The following is a 24180-nucleotide window of genomic DNA, read 5'->3' as shown; positions in this document are numbered from 1 at the left end:
TGATGTAAGGAATAATGGCAGTGTTCTGCGTTTCTCATCCTTCTGTGCATGCTAAAATTAAAACAGAAAAAAAATACAGCAATAGTGCGGTGAACTGCTATAATTTCACATGCAATATGGAAATCTGTTGAAAAAGTAAGTAAACTTAACAAGGGGGATTCCATCGTACAGAGTATGCCGGTGCCTGCAGCAAGCAAAGTGCCATTTTGTTGGGCAGGAATCTATTCAGCTTACGAGGTGTGTTCAAAAAGAAACCAAACTTTTGAAATAGCACGCCAACTGGCAGAGGGAGCGCGCTGTGGCTACTGAGCGCATGTAGCGGCAGGTTTAGACAACAAACTACCATTTGCCACATTTCGCTCTGACCATTAGTTGGCGAGCTACAGCCACTGAAGTGAGCACATGAACAAGCTGTTCTTCGGATTGGTGCGAGGAGAACCTTTGGAGACCCACTGCGATGACTGCACTTTCGTTTCAACATCATAGCCATAAACTCATGTCTCATCGCCTGTTATGATGTTCTTAAAAAAGTTTTCATCATCATTGGCAGTGGCGAGCAGTTCCTGGCTGATTTCAACACGGGTCTGCTTCTGTTTGTCAGTCAACAAACGTGGCACGAATTTTGCACTGACACGACGCATCCCAAGTTTGTCACTCTTTAATGACATGAACCTACGTTGATACCCACCTCGTCAGCGACTTCTCGAACAGTCAAACGACGATTTCCACGAATCACACTTCGAACTCTCTCGACGTGGTCATCATCTGTGGATGTGGAAAGTCGTCCAGGCTTCGGATCGTCACCGACCGACATTCTTCCGTCTTCAAAAGGCTTGAACCAATCATAGCACTGCGCGCGACTCATACAGTCCTCCCCGTGTGCTTGGCTAAGCAACTGAAATGTTTCTATGAAAGTTTTCCCCAAGTATATCGCAGAACTTCACGCACACACGCTGTTCTTCCAATTCCTTCATTGTCACTTTGGCACCAATCCGAAGAACAGCTTGTTCATGTGCTGTGGGTTCTTGGTGTCTCACAGGAGACCAACCACCGCGGGTTCGAGCTTAGCGAGCCACAGGGCCGCGTCAGCCGCCACCTCCAGCACCGCTCGCACGCGAGCTCAGAGGCCGCAAGGGGCTACCGAGCGACGCACGCAAAAACACAGTAAAGCCCTGAGTTGACGGGAACCGTTTATTGAATCCGTCGGCACCAGCACTGCACAAACGCCCGCACGGTGGGGAACAAAAGGGGTCCCGCACCAGTGTGAAAATACAATACCAGGCGCCTATAGCACGTCGCTGCAAGAGCACAGGCTCAAGCTGGGACACGCCGCTAGGAAAAGTCCCAGCGGCTATGCTACTTGCTCTGGTGATAACCAATGGGTGAACTCGCGAGAGCTCGGGCAATCTCCTTTGGCTTAGGCTTTTGGCCAGTGCGGCTCGGCGTGATACGAGCTCATGCGAGCACTATGGCACCGCTCGTCAGCTTAGCGTTGGGAAAAGGATCAGCACAAAGTATGCGCTGCCCGCACGGGGAAAGGTACTATGCGCGAACTCCAGTCCTAGTCACAAAGTGTCGGCGGACGAGAGGAAAGCATGTACGTACCTTGCGCCGGTCCCGGAAATAAGAGAGCCACGCTCCACCGCTAGCAGCCTACGCGGCTGCGTAGTGACGTCAGCGCCCCACCCTCACCGCAAACCACCGCGTGCGCAGTGCCACCGCAGGAACCGGTTAGGAGCGGGACGGGGAAAAAGTGGGGGATGGCAGAACAGGTGAAGCCCGCGCAATAGCGCCGACGGCTCCCTCAATCCCCACAGTGCTCACTTCAGTGGTTGTAGCTCACCAACTAACGGTCAGAGCGAAACGTGGCAACTGGCAGTTTGCTGCCTAAACCTGCCGCTACATGCGCTCAATATCCGCAGCGCGCTCCCACTGCCAGTTGGCGTGCTATTTCAAAAGTTCCGTTTCTTTTTGAACACACCTCGTATTAAATTCTTGCTGCTGCCAAATCGGGTATGGCCGCCTTCGTGCTTATTTCCCCTTGGACTCTTCCACCATGAATTGACATGCCTGGCAGGTGTTTATTCTATTGTAAGTTTTAAAATTCTGCAGCAGTTGAAGGGGTGCCAAAACACCCAAATGAGACATTGTGCTGCCACTTTGGAGCTTTAAAATGGCTTGCACAAATGTGTTATAAAACAAAATTTAGGGCTTATTTGCTCAATAAGAGCAACTAGAAAAGGCCATGGATTTTCTAGGCTTAATTAGCTAAATAAGAGCGACTAGAAAAGGCCATGCCTTAGTTTACCAGAATATGTTTAAAGCATTTGAAAACGTTTTCAAGACATCCTCAGAACGTCCAGCGAAACGTTTTGTAGCTGTTTTTAGAATGTTCCGGGAAGTCTTGCAAGACGGCTTCTAGCCAATTTTAAAACATCTACAAGACGTCCTGTAAAACGTCCTTTAGATATCTTTAAGACATCTTTAAGTCGTCTCAATATCCCAATTAAATATCCTAATTTTGGCAGTGCATTAGACGGTCTTATAGACGGCTACAAGACGTTTTAACACATCCGACAGTCTCAGCAAGATGTCTTAAAGAGTTCTTAATACCTTGCCAGAACGTCCCCAAGACGTCTTGTAAACAAACGTTTAAAATGGTTTTCAAGACGTCTTCCTGATCTTGTGAAGACGTCTTGAATACGGCTTATAGACCAATGTGTGTTCAGTGGGTCTAATGTTGGGGCATCAAGAAATGTCATACCAGGAACATGGTGAAGCATCACAATGTCACCACGAAAAAGCTTACCACTCAAGAACCATACTGATTGCAACCGCATGCTTCTTGATTGCCACACCTCGAGTAAATTAAGAGGAATAACAAATCACTTCTACAGAAGGTTAAAGGAAGACTCATGAAAGGAAAAGATTGTCATCCACCAAAATTTAGCACAAAGCTACAAAGGAAACCCATATGAATTCTGCAGAACTGATTTGCCGTATTCAGGTCCACGTGCTTTAGGTTGTCAATTTTTTTGGCCTCACTTTGGGATCTGCTAGCCTCCTGGTTAGGTTAGATGGTAGAAGCCCAGAAAGTTTGCTCATTGGACCAGGAGAAATTTCCTGCAATCCATCAAGCTTTCTTTGAGAAACTTGTATGAGTTTCCTTTGTAGCTTCATGCTAAAGTTTGGGTGGATGACAATATTTTCTTTCAAGATATTTTTTGATGGACTGCTATACGGGCACAGACACCCAATTACGTTTTATAACTACAAGAACGTGTGGTACTAACTTTTTGATTTAGGAGTCTAAGCTATTTAAGGCAGACTCCGTAGCTGGGGTATGCGTAGGGATTTAAAAACTGTGCTGGCTATAATATGTACCTGTGCAGCATGGCTACTTGATTCTGGTTAAAACTAGACATTTGCTAGCAAAAAGACTCATGTGAAAACAAAGAGAGCTCTGAAAGTACGAACAGCAGACTCACTTGAAACGAGGACAGGGCGAGGTGTCCCTGCGATCTTTCTCCCGGGCAGACAGCTACAAGTGGTGAGAGCAATAGCTGCAGCTGGCTCTCGCGATGGCTTTTGCAGACCTCCAGCTGAAGGCGCTCCAGGTACAGAGATGGGCATGGAGGCTCCTGCTCACTGCAGCCCTAAGAAGTGGTATCAAGTCTGTTTTAGCGTTTGGATGAGCCATTCTAAATGTTGGCTTTCTTGGCTTATATGGTGTTCTTCATTATGAACTTGAGGTATACTCAATCATAACAAAGAAGCTTCTTGGTACAAATCAAGTTTAAGACACAAAAATTGCTAGCATAATAAACAAGATACAGCCAAGTGCCTTAAGACATTTTTAATGTGTGCTGTTAGCTATAGCCTTGCATTCTTGAGTGACTGGATAATTGAAGAGTTTAGCCAACTTGCCTGGGGCAGGAAATCTAACACTTTGCACAATCCTATGTAGGTAGAGAATCGCTAAATTTTCACAGCCACGTTGGGCCACACTACAGTGCCAGCACACCAATGCAAAAATGACTTCAAGGTCCTCATTTTTTTTTTTTTTTTTTAGAAATGCCATCCCTTTCCCCCTTCCAAAGTAACATTATTCGACTGCAGATTTAAAATGTACAGAGTAACTCATTAAAAAGAAGCGAATAATTTTTAGGTGGCGTTAAAATGACACAACATTTTTTTCATTTGTGCAGTATTATACATGCTGTATCATACATTACAAGTCAGCTGAATAGTTGGGCGTTGGTTGACTGATGTCTGAAGACAATGCAACTGTTCGTACATAAATTGTGACTTGCACCTCAAATGTTCCCAGTTTAAGTCCAGCAGGCAGAGCAACAGACACCATAGAAGTATTGACTGTTCACAAGAAAGCCCACCCATCAATGGCTTTAACAACAGATTGAGGGGCCAACACATTCTTCTTAATCGCATTATTATAGTCTGGATCGATAAGGCCACTGCAGGATGTCATCCGGATGCGTGAACGCATGGGAACAAATGTGGCTGTCCGACCAGGCAGAAATACATCTTGAGACAGCGAAAACATGTCCACTTGATCGGTCTGAAAATCATCAAGTAGGGTGATAGTCAACGTGCTCCGCAGTAGAATCTCACATGTCCCACAGTCAAGCATAGCACTGCATTCCTGTAGGAAATATATGCCTGACACATCATGATTTACGTACACTAATATAGTGAACTTGGCTCTAAAACACTGTCCTCCAATCACAATTAAAACAGAACAAACACCAACAGTGCACATCATTTCACCTCCAACTCCACAAAACGCTTCTTAGTGATCCTACACGACCATAACTCTGCCCTAAGCGATCTTTGAAGCGAAGGGTCATAACCAAAATAGAGGCACCAGTATCAACAAGAGCAGTAGTATTTACATTATCTATATACATGCACACCTTGTTCCTTAGCATAACAACAGACGGAAGAATTGGCAAATCTGACTGTCCCGCAACCGCACCTCTAACAGTCGCACCACCTAGTTTCCCAGCTGTGGCAGGGAAGGTGACCGACGATGCGGTGATGGTGAACCGCACAGTCGGGTCGGGAGTGGTGTAAGGCTGCACTCGGAGACGGAGCACTCATCACGCGATTAGTACGACCGTTGTTGCTGCAGAGGTTGGACTGGGTACACCAGAAAACGTGGCGCTCGCTGTCCTCAAAAACTGCAGGCGTAGCAGACAGGTTGCTCACGGTTGAAACTAAATGGAGAAGGTACACGTGGAGTTGGGTGTAATGCCGCAGAAACAAGACGTGGCGTTGGGTAGAATTTCACAGTAACATGTGACATTGGGTGGTATTCTGCAGGAGCCCATCTTGGACTTGAATAATACTCTGCAGTATCACGTTGAACTGGTGAGTGCTTGCGGCGACTGAGATTCGTCAGGAGAAGCCAAAAGCTCATGTTACTGAAGTGTGCCTCTTCAGATGGCGGTCGGTGCTCAATGTGGCGCTCGCGCGATTAGGATGGCGGTAGTTCGGCAATGCACTCATCGAACATGCACTGGTTACCAGCATCTACTCCCTGAAGTCATGCTAGCTCATCTGGAACCACTGGACGCACAATCGAAGTGATGCCAACGCAGGCAGCGACATCCACACTTGCCACTGTGGTGACATTGCCCAAACTTCGGTAAGATCTTGGGTCTTCAAAGCATTGAATGTGAGATATTGCTGCCTCAATTCGGAAGGTGTGTGCAGGTTTGCTTTCGTTATTACAAAATTGTAAAGGTCTTCAGCGATGCCTTTTAACTAACAGATGTCCTACTTTGTCTTCATCGGACACATTCGCGTTCACAATTCCGCAAAGCTCACACATGGGTCTCACACGGGCTCTTGGGACAAAGGAACAACAACACAGTAGTGCAAAATATCAAAAGGGCATTTATTGCTCCTTTCAAACGCTAATGCATGCTAGCCGAATTACTACCCATAGAACATTCACATGGGCGCGCGACAAATCAAGGAACTCCGACCAGTGGCGCACCGACGGGGGGGGGGGGGTTTCGGGGGTTGTAACTCCCCCCGAGGCCGACTTAACCCCCCTCTTTTGTTTAACCCCTTTTCTTTCCTTGCGCATTTGAGTACTGCAACTAAGATGTAAGACGCGCAATCGTCTGCACACTCACAAAAAGCGCATTTTTGACAATTTCCCGTGAAGAAATTGAAATTAGTGCTATTTAAATGGTATTGGCAAACTGTCAACCCCCCCCTGGCAGAGATCCTGGGTACGCTACTGACTCCGACTCACCGAGACCGGATAGCGAGCGAATATGTTCCCCCCATGCTATGACACCATCGCCTAGTCGTTCACGTGTACGGTCACGAGAACAGTGGCGAGTTCGAACGATCCGTGTTCGTCCATACCAGTGTCCTCCTCCTAAGCCTTCTCGGGAAGGTCCCATGAAGCGGGCCGACGCACGCGCGAACAGTCCGTGCGCGCTGCTCGCCGACCCCCAAGCCAAGAGGAAGCACCTTCTTCCTTTTGCACCCAAGTAACGCCTGCCGTTAGGTGGCATTAGCAGCGCAAAACTAGCGCCATCTCTCGTAATACGCTGCCGCCGTAACGCCATGCGGCGAAGCCGGATTACAGGAGATGAGAGCCATGCGGGGATAACATCAGGGGACTCGTGAGAGTTGCGCATCCCCACACCTCTTAGGCGTTGCTGGCTGACATGCCTCCTTGGGGATCGGCCATGCCTGTTGGTTCTGGCGGTAGTCCGGCCAGACATCTGCTTCTTCAAATGTCTTGTAGGACTGCGTTGTCTAGGGCATCCAGTAACCAGCATCTCCACCACAGCTGTTACGGATGTAATGAATTTACTTACAGTGCAAATGGTAAAAAGGGTAGAGAAAACATGCGATGGTTCAAAACAGCCGATCACCAAAACCTCGTGCCGCTTCCTTATGCTCATCTATGCTCCTTCAGTGCAGCGTTACAATGTGTTAAACTAATACTGTTAATTCTTTTACGCATCTAATATAATTCACAGAACTTCTTTTAATATAGGTTTGACTCTACCAGGCCTCCTACTGCCTAACATTCTACTTCATTTTCCATATTTTTAATGTGTTGTGCCACGGTACATATATACCAGTAAACAAGCCAATGCACGAGCTGGGAATGCGTCACTCTACAATAACAAATAAGATCCCTTAAATTTCTTCGATGCTGAGAGAAATCGAACCCACATCACAAGGTCTCCTCAAGGACAACAACCAGACGTTTTAGCAGCCAGCACTACAAATGCACTGGGTATGTGTCGCTCTTCGATGAACCTCTCGGCAGCTTGAGCCACCAAGTACGTGCCACTCAATGTGTAGCAAGCAAGAGAATGGAACCAGCAAGCCACGCTTTTCAGCTTGGAGGCCAAGCGCGCACTTCTTGGAAGTGCCACCAGATGATGCAGCAGGGGAGCCTGTTTGCTGCAACACCCATTTAACAGCAGTCGCACACACTGGAGCGCCATGCATTTCGGAGGCCAAACACAGGCGTCCCAGCGGTGGCACTAGATGGCGCCAATTGTTCTTGGGCAAGCGTGAAAGAGTTCCGACACAGTACAAGCCTCGTAGATAACTCGTTTCGACGGTGCCAATACATTGTGTTACTATATTGAATTAATGCTAACGCATTACCGTTGATCGTCATTGTGAGATGGGTTCTGCCACAAGTCTAGTGCCACTCTTCACTCACTTTGCCCCAACTGTGGGAATCCTCGGGTCCCATAACCGCCGCACGGGCAGCGAACGTCGCGACAAGCGCATGCGTGCCAGGGAGAGTTGGGAGAGGGGAAACTTTCCTTCCGCGGGCGGCGCGCGGGAATCGCAAGCGCTATCAGCGCCACCGGGTGGGTCACGTGAGATCCCGCTGATATCGCCCGGGTCTCTTTGGTCCCCAGCAAGCGGCGATGGCGGAAGTCTCCAATGAGATACAGTCGACTACCGCTAATTAGACATTGATGAGACCAATGAAATTAGTTGAATTATTCGTGGACCGGCGGGTTGGATTAAACTAGAGGTAGAAAAACACCAACAAACACCGCTGATTGCCTTGGTAGTAGTTGCCCCAATTTTAACACCTCCCCAAATAGAACGCGCACATACTTTTTATGAGTTCAAAGCAGAAAAATAACATGAAAATGACATTAGATCTAGGCAACGTCGAAAATAAATGCATGCCCAATGTTTGGCAATAAAAATACACAGAGCCTCTAATTCTGGCAAAAAACAAAGAAACAAACTGCCCTTCACAGAATGGAACTTTATTTAGTTATTGCCCATTGTCATCGGTTTCAAACAGCACTTAATAGCTATGAAGAACCACAACATGTCGTCCTCCATACGATCCATCGTGCGTTTGATATTCTGCACTTATCAAACAACTAACAATTGCAAGCGGGATGGTGGATCACGCCGAGACTAACCACTTCACTAGTTCATTCTGCGAATCACAATTCTCCAGAACGCCAAGCACATGTGACGAAACTTGTTGATGCTAGCTAAACATGCAAAATAACTTTTCCTTTGAACGTGCTTGTCGTGGCGTCCTTGGACAAAGAAAAAGTCTCTCGAGCAGCAGCAGTAATGCAGACTGGTTTTTACCCTGACAAGTTCATGTTCTACAAGCCTCGTTTCTACAGTGGGGACCGGGAATGGCTAAACACTTTGTTTCCAACGAGGAAACACCGTCTGCAGCATCATCTCCACCAGCTGTTCAAGCAATCATTGTTCGCATTCCTCCTTTCTGGGTCCAACATCCTGAAGTCTGGCTGGTACAAGCTAAAGGACTGTTCCACCTACACCGTATCCCCTCTCAACATGGTCGCTTCACTTGCATCAAGTCCTCCCTCCCTAGTGTTGTTGTGCTGGAAGTGTACGATGTCCTCTCCAATCCACCTGTGACAAACGAGTAAGACTCTCTCAAGGCAATCACCCTCAAGCATACCAGTTGTCCGACCGTAAGCATATGCAACAGCTTATTTCTGAGGAGGAACTCGGTGCGCGCTGACCTACACAACTTCTCCGTCACAGAGAAGCCTTCTTAGGACATCAAGCAGCAACTTTTGACCAGCAGCTCCTGTGGGAGCTTTTGCTGCAATATCTATCAGCGTCCGTGCAGATGATCCTGGTCATGAATTCTGACTTTTCCTGTTGGCTTTGGCTGTCCACGATGACCAAATAATTTAGGTTGCTGGACAATCTGTCATCGCACCAGCTGCTGCATCAGTGTGCATTCCGGGCATTTCTAAGATTTCGCACGTGCTCTTGGGACAAAGGAATGACAACACAGTCGTGCAAACAATCAAAAGGGCATTTATTGCACCTTTAATACACTAATGCCTGCTAGCTGAATTACTATCCATAAAACATGCCAATGGGCGCGCGACATATGGAGGAAGTCTGACTCACCGCGACCGGATAGTGAGCTAATATGTTTGCCCCTATGCTGGAAACCAATGATTAAACCTTCACGTGTACAGTCAGCCGAACGGTGGTGCGTTTTAACGATCGTGTTCGTCCATTAAGGAGTCATGCTCCTAAGCCTTTCTCAAGACAGTCCACCGAAGTGGGTCGACACACGCGTCGAACATCCATGCCGCTCACAGGCCCCAAGCAAATGAGCAACATCCTACTCCGTTTGGCACCCGAGTAACCCCACCGTTAGGTGGCGTTAGCAGCGCAACACTTGCACCATCTCTCACACTACTCTGCAACCACACAGACCGCAGCTGGCAGAAAGCCACACGGAGAAGCCGGATTACAAAGCACCTCTACTGGTGCACCCAGAGCATGACACCCCCATGAGCATCATATTAGATGTCACAGAACGCACCATTGGGGGTGTCCTTCAGCAGTTCCTCAGTGGTCACTGGCAACTACTCAGTTTTTTTCTTTTCTCCAGAAAACCAACGCAGTGGTGGTCAAGCCAGTTTAGCGTTTGGAGTAATTTTTGGAGCAGGAAAAATGTTTTTCCGGAGCAGTTTAGGAGCAGCCACACCAGCATTTTGGAGCAGTTTTAGAACAGAAACATTGTCTTCGTGGAGCACATGGAGTAGTACAGCAGTAATCAGTAGCCATTGTGAGGATTGAGGGAGGCACCGGCGCCATTGCGCGGGCTTCACCTGTTTTGCCGTCTCTCGCCTTCATTCTCCACCTGTGCTAACCGGTTCCCGCGGTGGCGCTGCGCGCGGTGAGGGCGGGGCGCTGACGTCACCATGCAGCCGCGTCGGCTGCTAGCGGCGGAGTGTCGCTTTCTTATCTCCGGGACCGGTGCAAGGTACATAAGTGCTTTCCTCTCATCCGCTGACACCTTTGTGAATAGGACTGGAGCTTGCGCATGGTGCCTTTGCCTGTGCAGGGAGCGCGTACTTTGTGCTGATCTTTTTCCCTGGGCTAAGCCGACGAGCGGTGCCTAGCGCTCGTGCAAGGTCGTACCACGCCGAGCCGCACTCGCCGAAAGCCTAAGCCGAAGGATATTGCCCGAGCTCTCGCGAGTTCACCCATTGGTTATCGTCAGAGCAAGTAGCATAGCCGCCGCGACTTTTCCTAGTGGCATGTCCCAGCTTGAGCCTGTGCTCTCGCCGCGACGTGCTATAGGCGCCTGTTATTGTATTTTCGCCCTCGTGCGGGACCCCTTTGGTTCCCCGCCGCGCGGGCGTTTGTGCAGTGCTGGTGCCGACGGATTCAATAAACGGTTTCCGTCAACTCAGGGCTTTATTGTGTTTTTGCGTGCGTCGCTCGATAGCCCCTTCTGGCCTCTATCCTCGCGAGCGAGCGGTGCTGGAGGCGACGGCTGACGCGGCCCTGTGGCTCGCTAAGCTCGAGCCCGCGGTGGTTGGTCTCCTATGAAACACCAAGAATCCACACTGGCGCTCAACGTGGATTCAAAGGCTCATTAAGCCTTTCTCTGTGCTTAGCCGAGTCAATACCCCTTAGAGAATTGGACTCGCCTCATTAGGTCTGCTAGGTGTAGAGACCTTTGTCCTTTGTTAGTGCTAGCAGACGCCGCGTTGTTCGAGAACGGGGCCAGTGCCTCCCTTGAGCAGCGCACTCCTGCACTCTCGTTAGTAACGACCCCCTATGGGGACGGCAACGTGAGGCGCTACGTACCAGCTTTCTTTCGAGCAGTAGCATTGTTGAAAACGGGGCAAGAGCCCTCTCCGAACAGTGCACATGGGCACATTCGTCTGCCGTGGCTCCCTTTGGAATGCCAAGCAGTGCGATGTCGCAGCGCTCCCGATCATTGACTCCCTCGGGAGTAAACGGAGCACAGCGCGGAAACGGGGCCTTAGCCCTTTCTGACTTTTGCCCGTTGGCTGCTTCTCAACTGAACAGCCAAAACCAGTGGAATGCTGCGGCCCCCTGCGGGGATTACAACACGGCGACCACGAATTTCGCTCATACGTCTCCCTTTCGAGTATATTCGGTGGCGCCCAGTGGCACACCGATCGAGCACACACCTGTTTTGTCGACGCCGGCTGCTTCTCAATTGAACAGCCAAAACCAGTGGAATGCTGCGGCCCCCTGCGGGGATTACAACACGGCGACCACGAATTTCGCTCATACGTCTCCCTTTCGAGTATATTCGGTGGCGCCCAGTGGCACACCGATCGAGCACACACCTGTTTTGTCGACGCCGGCTGCTTCTCAATTGAACAGCCAAAACCAGTGGAATGCTGCGGCAACCAGTGGGGATTACAACATGGCGACCACGAATTTCGCTCATACGTCTCCCTTTGGAGTACATTCGGTGGCTCCCAGTGGCACACCGATCAAGCACGCGCCTGTTCTGTAAATGCTAGCTGCAAGCGGCCTAAGCAATTCACGTATAGCTGCCTCAAGTGGCAGCTGTGAACGACAGCAGGCGCACCCCGCTAGGAGCCCTTTTTGCTCTGGGGACGGCGGCGCGCCGGCTGGTATTCCTGTGGAAACCGCGCCACTGATCGAGCTGAAGGTTAGTTCATCCTTGCTCGACCGCGCCGCTAACGCGCCAACGGCTCCCTTTGGAGCAGGCGCACAGACGCTGTTGCATAACGCTGCCGAAATGATCCAGGCGCTCTCTGGGGCAGTTAAAACGCTGTCGGCTGTTCCGAAATGCGCTCAACCCGCTGTACGGTTGGCAGTCCCGACCTACAGCGGATACGGTGACCTGCTCAGTGCCAGGGATTACTGTTACTCCCTCACACGCTACCAGAGAGCTCTGGGTTTAAACTATCAGGAGGTACTCAGACGCGTCGTCCCTGTTGCACTCACTGACACGGCGGCTAGGTGGTACAGGCTTTCCGGACACCGTGCAACAACCCTCGAGGAGTTCTGCGTGGCATTCCTGCCTGAATTCCTCCTCGCTGACTACGGGAGTAGGTTGCGGCGAGAGCTTGGGCTACGTACACAGGCTCCTGATGAGTCAGAAGTACTGCAGATTGTTGCAGTTGGTGCATCGTAAGCTTGTCTTGCTTTAGCGCAACTCAGTTTGAGTATGAAGGGCAAAAAAGGAACAGGTGACAGGGTGAGCGCTAACTTCAAACTGGTTTTATTTCATGACCCTATTGCGCATTATATAGCCCCCACAAGCGCACATGACATTACAAACAAAATGCAGAAGCATGCGAGTGCAATTCACTGAACCTGTGTTGACAATCTAAGAAATTCACGTTCCTTGCTTGATAAAGCCAAGGAGGGTGTGCTTACGCACATCTCCTCACATTTTAAAATGGCATCAGCATCAATAATCTCACGCGTCACTTGATTGTGGCTACGTCCTATGATGATGCATCTGTAAAGTAGTGGTTTGCAGCCGCAAGATTTGCAATGTATGGCAAGAACCCACTTGATGAAATTTTGTTGTTGGCATTGTAATCATGCTTGCGCAAGCGATCGTTAATACACCTACCGGTCTGCCGAATGTAGACACTGTTACACGACAAAGGAAACTTATATACTACTGCGCGAGTGCAATCAACATACTTGTTAACATGTCTTTTTTTACACACTGGTAGCGCATTTTTCTTAGGGTTATAAGTTTGCAAAGCCTATCCAGTTTATCAGAACAGACGCGCTGTCACCTGTTCCTTTTTTTCCCTTCATACTCAAACTGAGTTGCGCTAAGGCAAGACAAGCTCCTGATGAGTCGCTTCAGGAGTACGTACGGGCGATGGAAGACCTTTTCTTAGTCGCCGAGACCAATGCCTCAAACGAGGAAGGCGTCGAACGGGTGATCAGGCAGGAGCATCCGACCTTTTCGGTGTACCTTGTAGTCTCCGGGTTCTCTCAAGCCGCCTTTGTCCCTAAGGCTTAGGCTTGACGGCCAACTCCCTTGTGCTTGCCCTGTACTACCGGGGTTCGGCGGTATCAGGACTGGCAGAAACACGACAACACACGATAGTGTAACAAGTACAAACAGGGTTTATTGCTCCAGGGGAAATTCGCTTGGAAGCAGGCTATAGAGTCGACCTCGACGTTTGTCGGGGTCGAGCGTGGTCGAACAAGGTAGGGCACGACAAAGGAAGGGAACAAGATGGCTACCAGAGCTCCGTCCTTCGTCGCGGCTCGCAGTCGTCTCTCCTGTCCCCGGCGTGCGCCGGTCGCGCCGATCGCGACCGCCCCACCTCGTTCTGGGCTCGGTCCAATGGGCGCGGGACTCCGCGGCCATGTGACGGTCTACGTATGTGACTGGTTCGAAGGGAGGGGGTGAGATCGCACCGCCGGGAAGCCGCCTGGCCTTCCCGAGCGGGAGAACCGCGCAAGGAGCGTCTGCTCTACTCGCGTCTCCTGGTGCGCCTCTGGACGTCCGGAATTATCGGTTTCCATAATTCCCACATCCCTCCCCCCTTAAGACCGATGGTAACTTGGGCTCAAGTTACCCACTGAGCCTGGTGGGCTCACAACTCCAGGAGGTCGACCTCCAAGGCCTCCTCCTGTCCGAGGTCGACGGCCTCCCCGCTAGGTTCCGGCAGCTCCGGCAGCTCCGGTCCCAGCACCAACGCCGCGAATTCCGGTTCCCGTGCCATTCGGGCCCGCACCTCAGCCGCGTCTCGGTGGGGGGACCGGTCTTTCCTGGGGGTCCCGGCCTTTACACGGTCCCGGTGCAGCCTCGAAGCCTCGTGCCGGGTGAGGTTTACCACGAGGCCGCCACAGGCCTCGCAGTATTTGGCCCCGGGATCGGTGGCCAGGACCACGCCGGGTTGGGCCACCCCGAAGTCTTGGAGTGTGCATCCCTTCAAGATACGTGGCACACTCTCCAAGGCGAGCGCGGACGGCACCCGCATCTGGTCGCGCCAGGGTGCCGCGCTCGCATAAACTCGGGGCGGCTGGTCCCTCACTTGGCCGGTCCATGTGGCGATGGTCCGACGCGGTTCCCGTGCTGGTCGTGGGTTTGGGTATTCCGGCCGGCTAGCGTCGTCCCGGGGCACTCGCTCTCTATCAGTGTCTTTCCTACGGAAGTAACGCTTCAGCTCCCCGACGTGCGTTGGGGCGCTGATACGACCTGTGTTCAGGTCTCTTAGTTGGTAGTTTAGTCGCGAGAATTTCTCTGCCACTTCGAAGGGTCCCACCCATTTGGGTGCCAACCCCGCCGCAAAACCGGTGCTCGCGTCGCTGAGTGCGTGATTGCATTTCAGGACCAGGTCCCCCGTTTGGAATTCCATGTCCCGGTGCCCCCAGTCGTAGGCAGCCTTTTGACTCGCCCTTGCCCCTTCACGGTTGCTATTCGCGTCTATCACGGCGTTTGCCAGGCGATCACGCAGTTGCCAGGCATATTCGGCGATTGCTGTTTTTGCTTCGGGTGTGTCTGTCCGTTTGACCAAGATTGTGTCCGTCGGTGTCTGGAGATCCCTCCCGAACATCAGAAAAGCTGGCGTGAAACCCGTCGAACGGTTTTCACTCGTTCTTAGGGCGAAGGAGATCGCATCTAGGTGCTCGTCCCAGTCGTTGTGTGCTTGGGCGTATGCCCCAAGTAGTGGCTCCACATCTCGATTCCGGCGCTCCGTCACGTTCGACTGAGGATGGCAGCACGTTGTCTTCACCTGTCGGACCCCCATCGCTGTACACGTATCTCCGAAGATTTTCGACGTGAAATACGATGCATTGTCGGTGATCAGTCACTCGGGGAACCCATAGCAACAGACGGTCTCCGATAGTTTTTTCAGGACCTCCTTCGTTGTCGCTGCTCGTAGTGGGTACAGTTCAGCGATTCCACTGAAGTGGCAAGTGATCACTAGCTCAAATTTGTGCCCTCTCTTACTGCGCGGCAGCGGTCCGATCAAGTCGCACGCCATGAGTTCCCATGGCTTCGTGCTCACGATCGGTTGTAACAAGCCGGGCGGCTTCTCGCCTCTCGGCTTCCTTGCTTGGCAAACGTGGCAGGTTTGCACGTATTTACATACATCACGCTTCATGCCCGGCCAGGTTGCGAACCGACACAGTTTCTTCCATGTCTTTGATGCGCTCCCATAGCCATCTGTGTCGTGGTAATGCTGCAATGCCGCTCGTCTGAGCTGGCGTGGGATGACGGCTTTGAATCTCTCGTTTGAGTCTTCTTTGCCTGGCACGTATTTCAGCACAGCCCCGTCCCCATCAAGCCGATAGTTCTCGCGCGCCTCTGGACGTGCGGAATTATTGGTATCCATAATTCCCACAACCTGTGCGGCAGCCACTTCCGAAAACTGTAGGAATTGGCCGCCAAGGCAAAGAGCATTCAAGGTGACATTATCGCCGCGCGCGCCTATCGCCCACCGCCACCCGCCAGCGAGGCCCTTGAGCCGAGCTGCGTGTGGAGAGGGCCTGAGCCCTTTCCCCAACGGCAACCCAGCCAAGCTGCCTTTGCGACTGCAAGCGGGTGTGTTTAGGAGCTGAGCGTGCACGCTCTTGATCCCTACATGCACGGGAGGCGGGCAGCCCGTGCTGCACCACCGCCGGAAACGCATGCGCAGGGACACTTTTCGACCCAGCACATCGCGGAGGGTGACGCTCGTTATCGACCCATTGGCGAAGCGGCGAGCTGACCCTGACAAGGAGCTGAAGCCGCTCCGCCTCGGGAAAGATACTGCGGCGGACTACGCTATTTTCGCTGCCAACGAGGGCACATAGCAAGGGATTGCACCGCGCCCCGGTCTCCTTTGAGGCCGGGAAACGGGAGCGCAGGTCGCTCGCGAAGGCACGAGTGACAGAATCTTTGCTTGTTCCCTCGGCATACCGAGCAGATTGTGTTGCTGGTGCACACACGCCATTTATTCCGGTGGCCATTGCCGGCAGCGAATTTTCAGCACTGCTGGACACAGGCGCAAGCGCTTCGTTGTTCAGCAAACAGGTTTTGTCCCACTTGCAAAAGTACGCAGTGCGCTTGCGGCACTGCCGAACGACATTCAATCTTGCGAAAGACGCGGCCCATTCGGCTGGCGCTGCAAGGTTGACGGTCAGGTGGGGAGAGCGAATGAGACGCACGCGTTTCGTTCATATCCAAGGCTCAGTGTTCCTGTGATTGTCGGCAGGGACTTTCTCCTTAAAACTGGGATCGTTGTGAACATTACGAATGGCAGCTATCGCGACGGTCAGTTCATGTTGCTAAAGCCGTTCATCAGCCCGCCGGCGTCCGATTCTGCCTGTGCAGATGAGGCATCGGAGTCGTGTCGCGCACCGAGTTCGGGGGCAAGCCCCCAAGCTTCGAGCTCGCCCGCTCATGGTCACCTTTGGGATTGAGAGGCACGATATGAACCGTGTCGCTTGCAAAATTCGGGGGCAAGCCCCTGCGCTATGCGCCTGCCTACTCACAATCCCCAGTGGGATAGAGCGACACGGCACGAAGAGACACCACATCCTCTGTCCGCCTGTGCAGCTCATTTGGATGATACACAGAAGGCTCGTTTGTTGGCACTGTTACGCGACAACGAAGACCTTTTCACCGATCAACCGGGCTGTACCGATTTGGCGAGCCACGCGATCGAAACCGGTGAACCGCTTCCTTTGAAATGTAACCCCCAGCCCATCAGCCTTGCCAAGAGGCGGGTGATTGATGGTTTGCTGCACGAGATGCTATCGGCCGACATTATCCGCTGCTCGTACAGCGCCTGGGTGTCTCCAATTGTGTTGGTGCCTAAGAAAGATGGCAGTCATCGCCTGTGCGTACACTACCAGAGTCTGAACGGAGTGACTCGTAAGAGTGCCTATCCGCTTCCTAGGATTAGCTCCATTGTAGGAACCCTGGGTAGTGCAAGGTACTTCACTACATTGGATGCCTCGAAAGGTTACCTACAGGTCGGATGGATGCGCGTCACCGGTCCAAGACCGCGTTCACGTCCCACAGAGGGTTGTCTGAGTTTACTCGTATGCAGTTTGGCCTTTGCAACAGTCCTGCGACCTTTCAGAGACTGATGGACCGCGTCCTCGGGGAAGCAAAGTGGTCATACTGCATGTGCTACCTCGACGACATCTTGATTTATTCACGAACCTTCGAAGAACACTTGGCCCATGTTGCCGATGTGCTCGAGAGGCTGCGGGCCGCCGGGATGACTTTGAATCCTGCGAAAGCCCAACTAGCGCAGTTCAGTTACTGGGGTTTACGCTGGAAGGAGGCTGCATTGAGCCGGACCGGCAGAAACTTCGGGCAATCCTCGATTTCCCCGCGCCCAAGGACGTATGTCGCCCTCACTACTTCTTGGGAATGGCCAACTTTTACCGGTCGTTCATCCCGTCCTGTGCCCGAGTGCAGGCACCCTTGAGCAAGCTCTTGGGTAAGTCGGCTGAGTGGCAATGGCGACCTGAGCAGCAGCAGGCTTTTCGCCAACTGTCCAGCGCCATTGCGGAGACAGCACAGCTCACACTACCCGACCTGACCAGACCGTTCGTTGTCCTGACCGACGCTAGCGATCTGGGTTTAGGAGCAGTCGTCCTCCTACAGGAATACGATGGCGTATTGCAGCCGCTGGCCTTTCCCAGCCGCTCCTTGATACCGGGTGAGAGGAATTATTCCGTGACGGAAAAGGAGTGCCTCGCTATCATGTTTGCACTACGTCATTCGATGTCTACCTTGATGGTACGAAATTCGTAGTGCAAATGGACCACAGTGCGCTAAGCTGGCTGATGCGGCTCCGTGAGCCTGCGGGCCGGCTGGCACGCTGAGCTCTCCCGATACAGCATTATGACTTTTCTGTGCAGCATTGAAAGGGGAGCACTAATGGGGTAGGTGACGCGCTATTGTGATGTGTTTTTCGTCACCGATCTCAGAGGCGTGCGGGTGTTAGAAGAGATGGAGAAGGAAGACGGATGGCGACACAGCAAACAGATTTTTTTAATAACACGCACACTCAAAACCAAAACTAAAAATCAAGCACACTACGGGAAGAAAGACTAATCAAGATACAAACTAATGTACAAAGCCTAATATACAAAACGTTCTACTTGGCGCCTATGCGCGTCCGTGGCGGCTAACTCTTCCGAGTCAGGCAACCCTGTCTTATCTCTGCGACGTTACAAATAAGAGTCACCTTGCTGCGTTCGTCGTTGCACGTTTGTCTGAGTCCGAAGCTCGTCGGCCCTTTTTCTCCAGCAGTAGGTGTACTCGTTGATGCTTTTGATTTGCCGTCGGCGCGTCGTCTCTTTATCAGTAGGGAGCTCGCTGGTGCTTCATCGGTGATGAGCTCGTCGGCTCGTCCGCAACGGCGGTCGCCGTAGCTTAGGCCCACCTGCCTAGGCCTAGCGTCGGGACGCGTTCCAACTCCTTCAAGAGTGCCGACGTGGCGTCCCGAGGAGAATCAATCGTGCCGGTCTGCCGCAGAAGGGGGAGCCTCTCTGGGGTGCCTGGTCCTGCCGTGAGAAGCTGCCACTCGTCCAGGAGCCTCGCCCGAACTTGCCGAGGTCGACGGCCACGCCTTGGACGGCCAACGTCACGGACTCAACCAGACCCCCAAGTCTCCCGTCGCCAGTGCGGTGCTGGCGATGCGACCTTCCTGGCCCGGAACCACGTCGATAATCCTCAGACAGCGCCGTTCATCCCTTGATTACGGCTCGGCTCACGCGCCTCGCGCGCTCGCGCGGTTCAGAACGCTCCGCTCACATCGTCTTTGTCTTCTTTTATGGCGCCGCCGGCGTCTTACTCATGACAGCTATCTCGTGCCCCATTGTCCACCGAGAGCTTTTCCCTAGGAGCAACAGCTGCTGCCGGTGCCTTTGCGCCAGCTAGCGTCGGGGGCGAAACGAGTGGAGAGAGAGGCGAGTCCGCAAGCGGGCAAACATGTGTCTCCACGCTCCAGGCAAGCAGCGCGCCGGAAAGCGTGCGAGCAGGGGAGCTTCTCGAACGCGAACCCATGACGCCGATGGCTGCAGTCTGGAGTGGGGACGAGACCAGCCTCCCTTTTGGGAGAGCTGGAATCGCTTTTAGCAGGCAAGAGCTACTGAAGGCCCAGCAAAGTCATCCGTTTTGTCGCAGAGTGAGCGACGGTCTCGGGGAGACGGAGCGCCGAGATGCTGCTGGTAGTGCGGCGGGCACAGGGGGGCCGGAAACAGCGTGTGTCGCCGAGTCCCACGCAGATTTATATTTGCTGGATCATTATGGGCTCCTGCTGAAATACATAGACATCGATGATGACACTGTGGACCCGTTTAAGGTGGTTATCCCCAAGAGTCTGAGAAGCGCACTGTTGCAATGTTCTCATGACGAACCCTTGGCTAGTCATTTGAGTGGCTCTAAAGTTTTTGCAAAACTAAGTCAAACTGTGACCTGGCCTGGCATAAAGCGTGACATTTTTTGCTATTGCCGTTCCTGCCACGTCTGTCAAATGGTGAAATCAAGGGGTGGCAAGCCACCCGGGCTGATGAAACAAATCGACAGTGAGCATTCGTGGCAAGTGGCCACCTGCGATCTTATGGGGCCTTTCTCCAGGAGTAAGCAGGGGTTCACACACCTGATGGTAGTCGTTGATCATTTTTCTAAATGGGTGGAACTGTTTCTGCTTCGTAAAGTGACAGCGTGAGCTGTGCTAGAAAGGCTACAGGAAGTGTTTTGTCGGTTCGGCTTTCCGAAAAGACTGATTACGGACAATGCGTCCTATTTCACCGCTCGGGTGTTTGGTGCTACGTCCCGTTCCCTGGGAATTAATCACTGCACCACTTCGCCCTACCATCTCCAGTCCAATTTGAAGGAGAGACTCAATAGAACTCTCAAACCAATTTTAGCGGCCTTTCCCGAACGTCAAAAGGATTGGGCAGACTAGATGAGTGAGCTCGCATTCCGCAATCGGAACCTCCGAGAATTCTCAACTAGTTTCTCTCCTGCCATCCTCAATTTTGGAAGGGAGTTGGCAAATCCGATGACCAGTGTCATGCAATGCTAGCTCGGGGACGAAGAGGCGCCAGCAGACTGTTCTGCTTACGCTTCAGCACTTCGGGACAGGCTTTGTCGGGCTCTCTGTAGAGCAAGGCAGAGTTTGGCGTCGGCCAGGGCCCAGCAGAAGGCTCAATACGACCGGAAGCATCGCCATCTCTCATTTAAGGTAGGTGAACTTGCTGAAGGATCCCCCTTCGGGAAAACTCAGCCGTGCCCATATTGCCGACCTGAAGGCCTTTGCGTCACAGTCCGACGAGCTCACGCCAGCGCCCAGTGGCATTACGCGCAAGCAACAGTGCACACCTGGGGCAACGGACTGCATTCGGACCACGCACCGGTAAAATCTGAGGAAGCGGTCACCTGTGTGATTTTGCGCAGGACGACGGATTTTTCCCCAACCGAAGGCCCTCAGTAAAATGCGTAGCCTCAGTGGGCTAGCGTCTTTATGGCCAGTGCACGAAAAGAAGCTAGTCCCAGCCCAGTGTATTGCAAGTGTGTTTATGTAGTGTTTTAACAGTGTGCATTTTTTTTTTCATTTTTTTTTTAAGTACGCATGCTGAGTGTAATTATGTATTTTTATTTGAAAGTGTGTTTAAAGGGACACTAAAGAGAAACAGGAAGTTCAGCTGGAATAAAAGAGGGACCTTCAGGAATGCATGCAGTTTTTGTTGGGTGCAAAAATATGAGTTATTAGCGGAGAAATTCGTAAACAAAGACCAAATATCTCTTCCTCAATTTCTCTCACCCCAGATTTGGCGCTGAAGCAGTGTCGTCACAGATTGCATTGCTCTCAGCGAATCAGAATGCGCCATAATACGTCACCGCTTGCGTAAACGGCCGAGGCGCTGGGCTGGATGCATCATGGCTGCATGCATGGTCGCTGCGTTTGCGTTCGCCGCGATGGATACCGTAGCTGCCGCTGAACCTTGCAACAAAGAGCTCGCCAGGAAAGCAGGATTGCATTTCAGCGATATTCAGTGAAACGGAGCGCGAAATGATCCTCTGTGCTCGAGCGGTAGGTGTTTCCGCGTGCGATGGCGGTGAGCCGCCGGCCGCGCCGGCGGAATGCAGAGCTTCGTTTTCGTCGATGGGAGGCGAAGCGTCCGGTCCGCCAGGCGACGGTGTTCCCGACAGAACAAGCGTAGAAAGTTGTGCACGTACTCGGTATGGTTATTTCGTGGCTTTATTTAATGACATTCACCACTCACCGAGCCGCCAGTTTGCTGCTGCAGCCCCACCGGTAGGAGGTTTGATGAAGGCCGCATTGAGGGAACAGCTGCTCGAGAAAGGACTGGCCTCTGGGGCACGCCAAGATACTTTCCGAGGGCAAGATTATACACATAATCCGAGGGCGAGAAATGCAGAGAGCACACCATCGGTTTCTCTGGCTCTTTTGCCGTTTTATCATCGGCAGAGCACTGAGCCATTGCGAACGCCGGGGAGCCGGGGCTTTCCGAGCGACGCCACATGAAAGGACACAATCGAGTCAACACTGCCGCTGCCCCTGATCAAGCGCCTTGGGCCATTTATACAGCCCTCAACACTACACACACGAGGCATTTTTTGGCTGTTTCCCGCGAAGTCAACGTTTTTCGAGCCACGCAACACGCAACGAAACACCGAAACACCGTAGAGCGGAACTGGCGCGCGCGACGATGCATTGACCAAAAACGAAACTACGAAACTATCACGGCCGCATGTTTCGCCCTGCCATTTTTTCTTATTTATTTAATTTTGTGCTAAACTTGTACTTCCTCGCTTAAAACGGTTTAAAAAGTTGGAAAATGCTGTTTATGTACGTTTAAGGTGTATTTCATTTTGCATTTTATTAACAGCGATAAATCGCTCTCGACCAATCGCGACCGGCCTGCGTTTGTAATCTCCGACGTCACATCACATAGTGCGGGAATTTCGAAGGGGCGTCAGCACCTATTCTTCAGTTTTTCGCTATTTTCTCGCTTATTAAACATCTGTTTGCCGTAAGAATGGTATAGCTGTGATCGTGAAAGGATAATCTACCATTTAAGCTCAACTTCCGGTTTCTCTTTAGTGTCCCTTTAGTTTTCGTGTGTAAAGCCTTATATTTTAATTCATTACCGTGTTTATTTTTCTTTTTTTTTCTTGTACGTAGACATAGAAGATTTTTATTTTTCTTATTCTTTTCTTTTTCCTTTTTTTTTCTTTGCCAAGAAGGGGGTTGTTGATTTGCGTGGTTGTCAGGCGCGGGGGAGGGGGACAATGGTCCCATTGACTCGTCGGTGTGAGGGGGGCGAAGGACGCTTTGCACCTTCTATGGCGCGGCGCATTGTGGATGGCAATGAGCGTTGCGGTGTTTGGGAGTGTTGCGCAACCGTGGAGAAAACCGCAAGGAGTGTGTGTGTGCGTGCATGTGTGCGTGCGTGCGTGCGTGGTGCCTGGCGCTCTTCGAAGCAACCAGAAGTCGCACCAACTGCTGTATCGGATCGTCGTGGATACTGAAGGTGGACGGGGTCACTGACCCTCTTGACGTCAGACCGAGAGCCCAGCTCTCTGCAGTCGCCGCCGCCGTACAAACGCCTTGCTGCCACAGTTGTGGCTGCCCCTTTCATCTTGGCTCCGGCGGCGTGGCCAGCTGTCCCGGCAGTGTCCTGCTCCCATCCGGCTGGAGTTCGGGACCGCCACCACCACTAAAGCAACAATTTGATCTACCAACGGTGAGCCCGTTCCTGCTATCAAGACTGCCCTCGAAACTCCTACATCTTCGGCCACCGCCCCAAGCCACCGAACTTTACGCGCCGTGTCCTCTTCGCACCTTGGACACTGTCCCGCCCCACCGGCCGACTATTGTTGTTAATATTTCTTTCCCCTCTCGTGGCATTTTTTTTTATTATAGAGCGTAGAATTTTTATTTATCTTTTTATTTTTCACAATTTTTGTATGTAGTTTTTATATTATAGTGCATGAAAGTGTTTTTATGTCAGAACGCAGTTTTAAGAGTACTTGCTGGGCTGAGGTTAGCATTCAGCTTGTGCAGGAAAGACTCAATTGTCTTTGGTGCATAAGCCCTTACCAGCTGTTTCGCCAGGCTGGTAGGGGGGCATTTAAGGAGAGGAGGATGTGAGGATTGAGGGAGGCGCCGGCGCCATTGCACAGGTTTCACCTGTTCTGCCGTCCCTCGCCTTTCCCCGTCCGCTCCCAACCGGTTCTAGCGGTGGCGCTCCACTCGCGGTGAGGGCGGGGCGCTGACGTCACGGCGCGGCCGCGTTTCGGCTGCTAGCGGCGAAGCGTGGGTCTCGTACCACGTCGAGCCGCACTTGCCGAAAGCCCAAATCAAAGGAGATTGCTCAAGCTCTCGCGAGTTGACCCATTGGTTATCGCCAGAGCAAGTAGCATAGCCGCCGGGACTATTCCTAGTGGCGTGACCCAGCTTGAGCCTGTGCTCTCGCAGGGATGTGCTATAGGCGCCTGTTTCTGTATTTTCGCCCTTGGTGCGGGACCCCTTTGGTTCCCCGCCGCGCGGGCGTTTGTGCAGTGCTGGTGCTGACGGATTCAATAAACGGTTTCCGTCAACTCAGGGCTTTATTGTGTTTTTGCGTGCGTCGCTCGGTAGCCCCTTGAGGCCTCTGAGCTCGCATGCAAGCGGTGCTGGAGGCCGCGGCTGACGCGGCCCTGTGGCTCGCTAAGCTCGAGCCCGTGGTGGTTGGTCTCCTATGAAACACCAAGAATCCACACTGGCGCTCAACGTGGATTCAAAGGCTCATTAAGCCTTTCTCTGTGCTTAGCCGAGTCAATACCCCTTAGAGAATTGGACTCTCCGCATTAGGTCTGCTAGGTGTAGAGACCTTTGTCCT

General features: G+C 52.0%; 1 protein-coding gene across 2 annotated transcripts in view; it reads right to left on the bottom strand.

The window, feature by feature from the left end:
• The window catches only part of LOC125945148 (transmembrane protein KIAA1109 homolog), a 303684-nt gene that overhangs the window by 137664 nt on the left and 141840 nt on the right, over positions 1–24180 (bottom strand). For both annotated transcript variants that reach the window (XM_049666733.1, XM_049666732.1), the window contains exon 15: positions 3489–3656. In XM_049666733.1, the coding sequence (XP_049522690.1) occupies positions 3489–3656 (168 nt within the window). The remainder of the gene's footprint in view (positions 1–3488; positions 3657–24180) is intronic.

Source organism: Dermacentor silvarum, chromosome 4 (assembly GCF_013339745.2).
Source record: "Dermacentor silvarum isolate Dsil-2018 chromosome 4, BIME_Dsil_1.4, whole genome shotgun sequence".
Classification (NCBI taxonomy): domain Eukaryota; kingdom Metazoa; phylum Arthropoda; class Arachnida; order Ixodida; family Ixodidae; genus Dermacentor; species Dermacentor silvarum.
The sequence above is the reverse complement of the archived record's forward strand: the minus strand, read 5'-3'. Positions and strand labels throughout refer to the sequence as shown.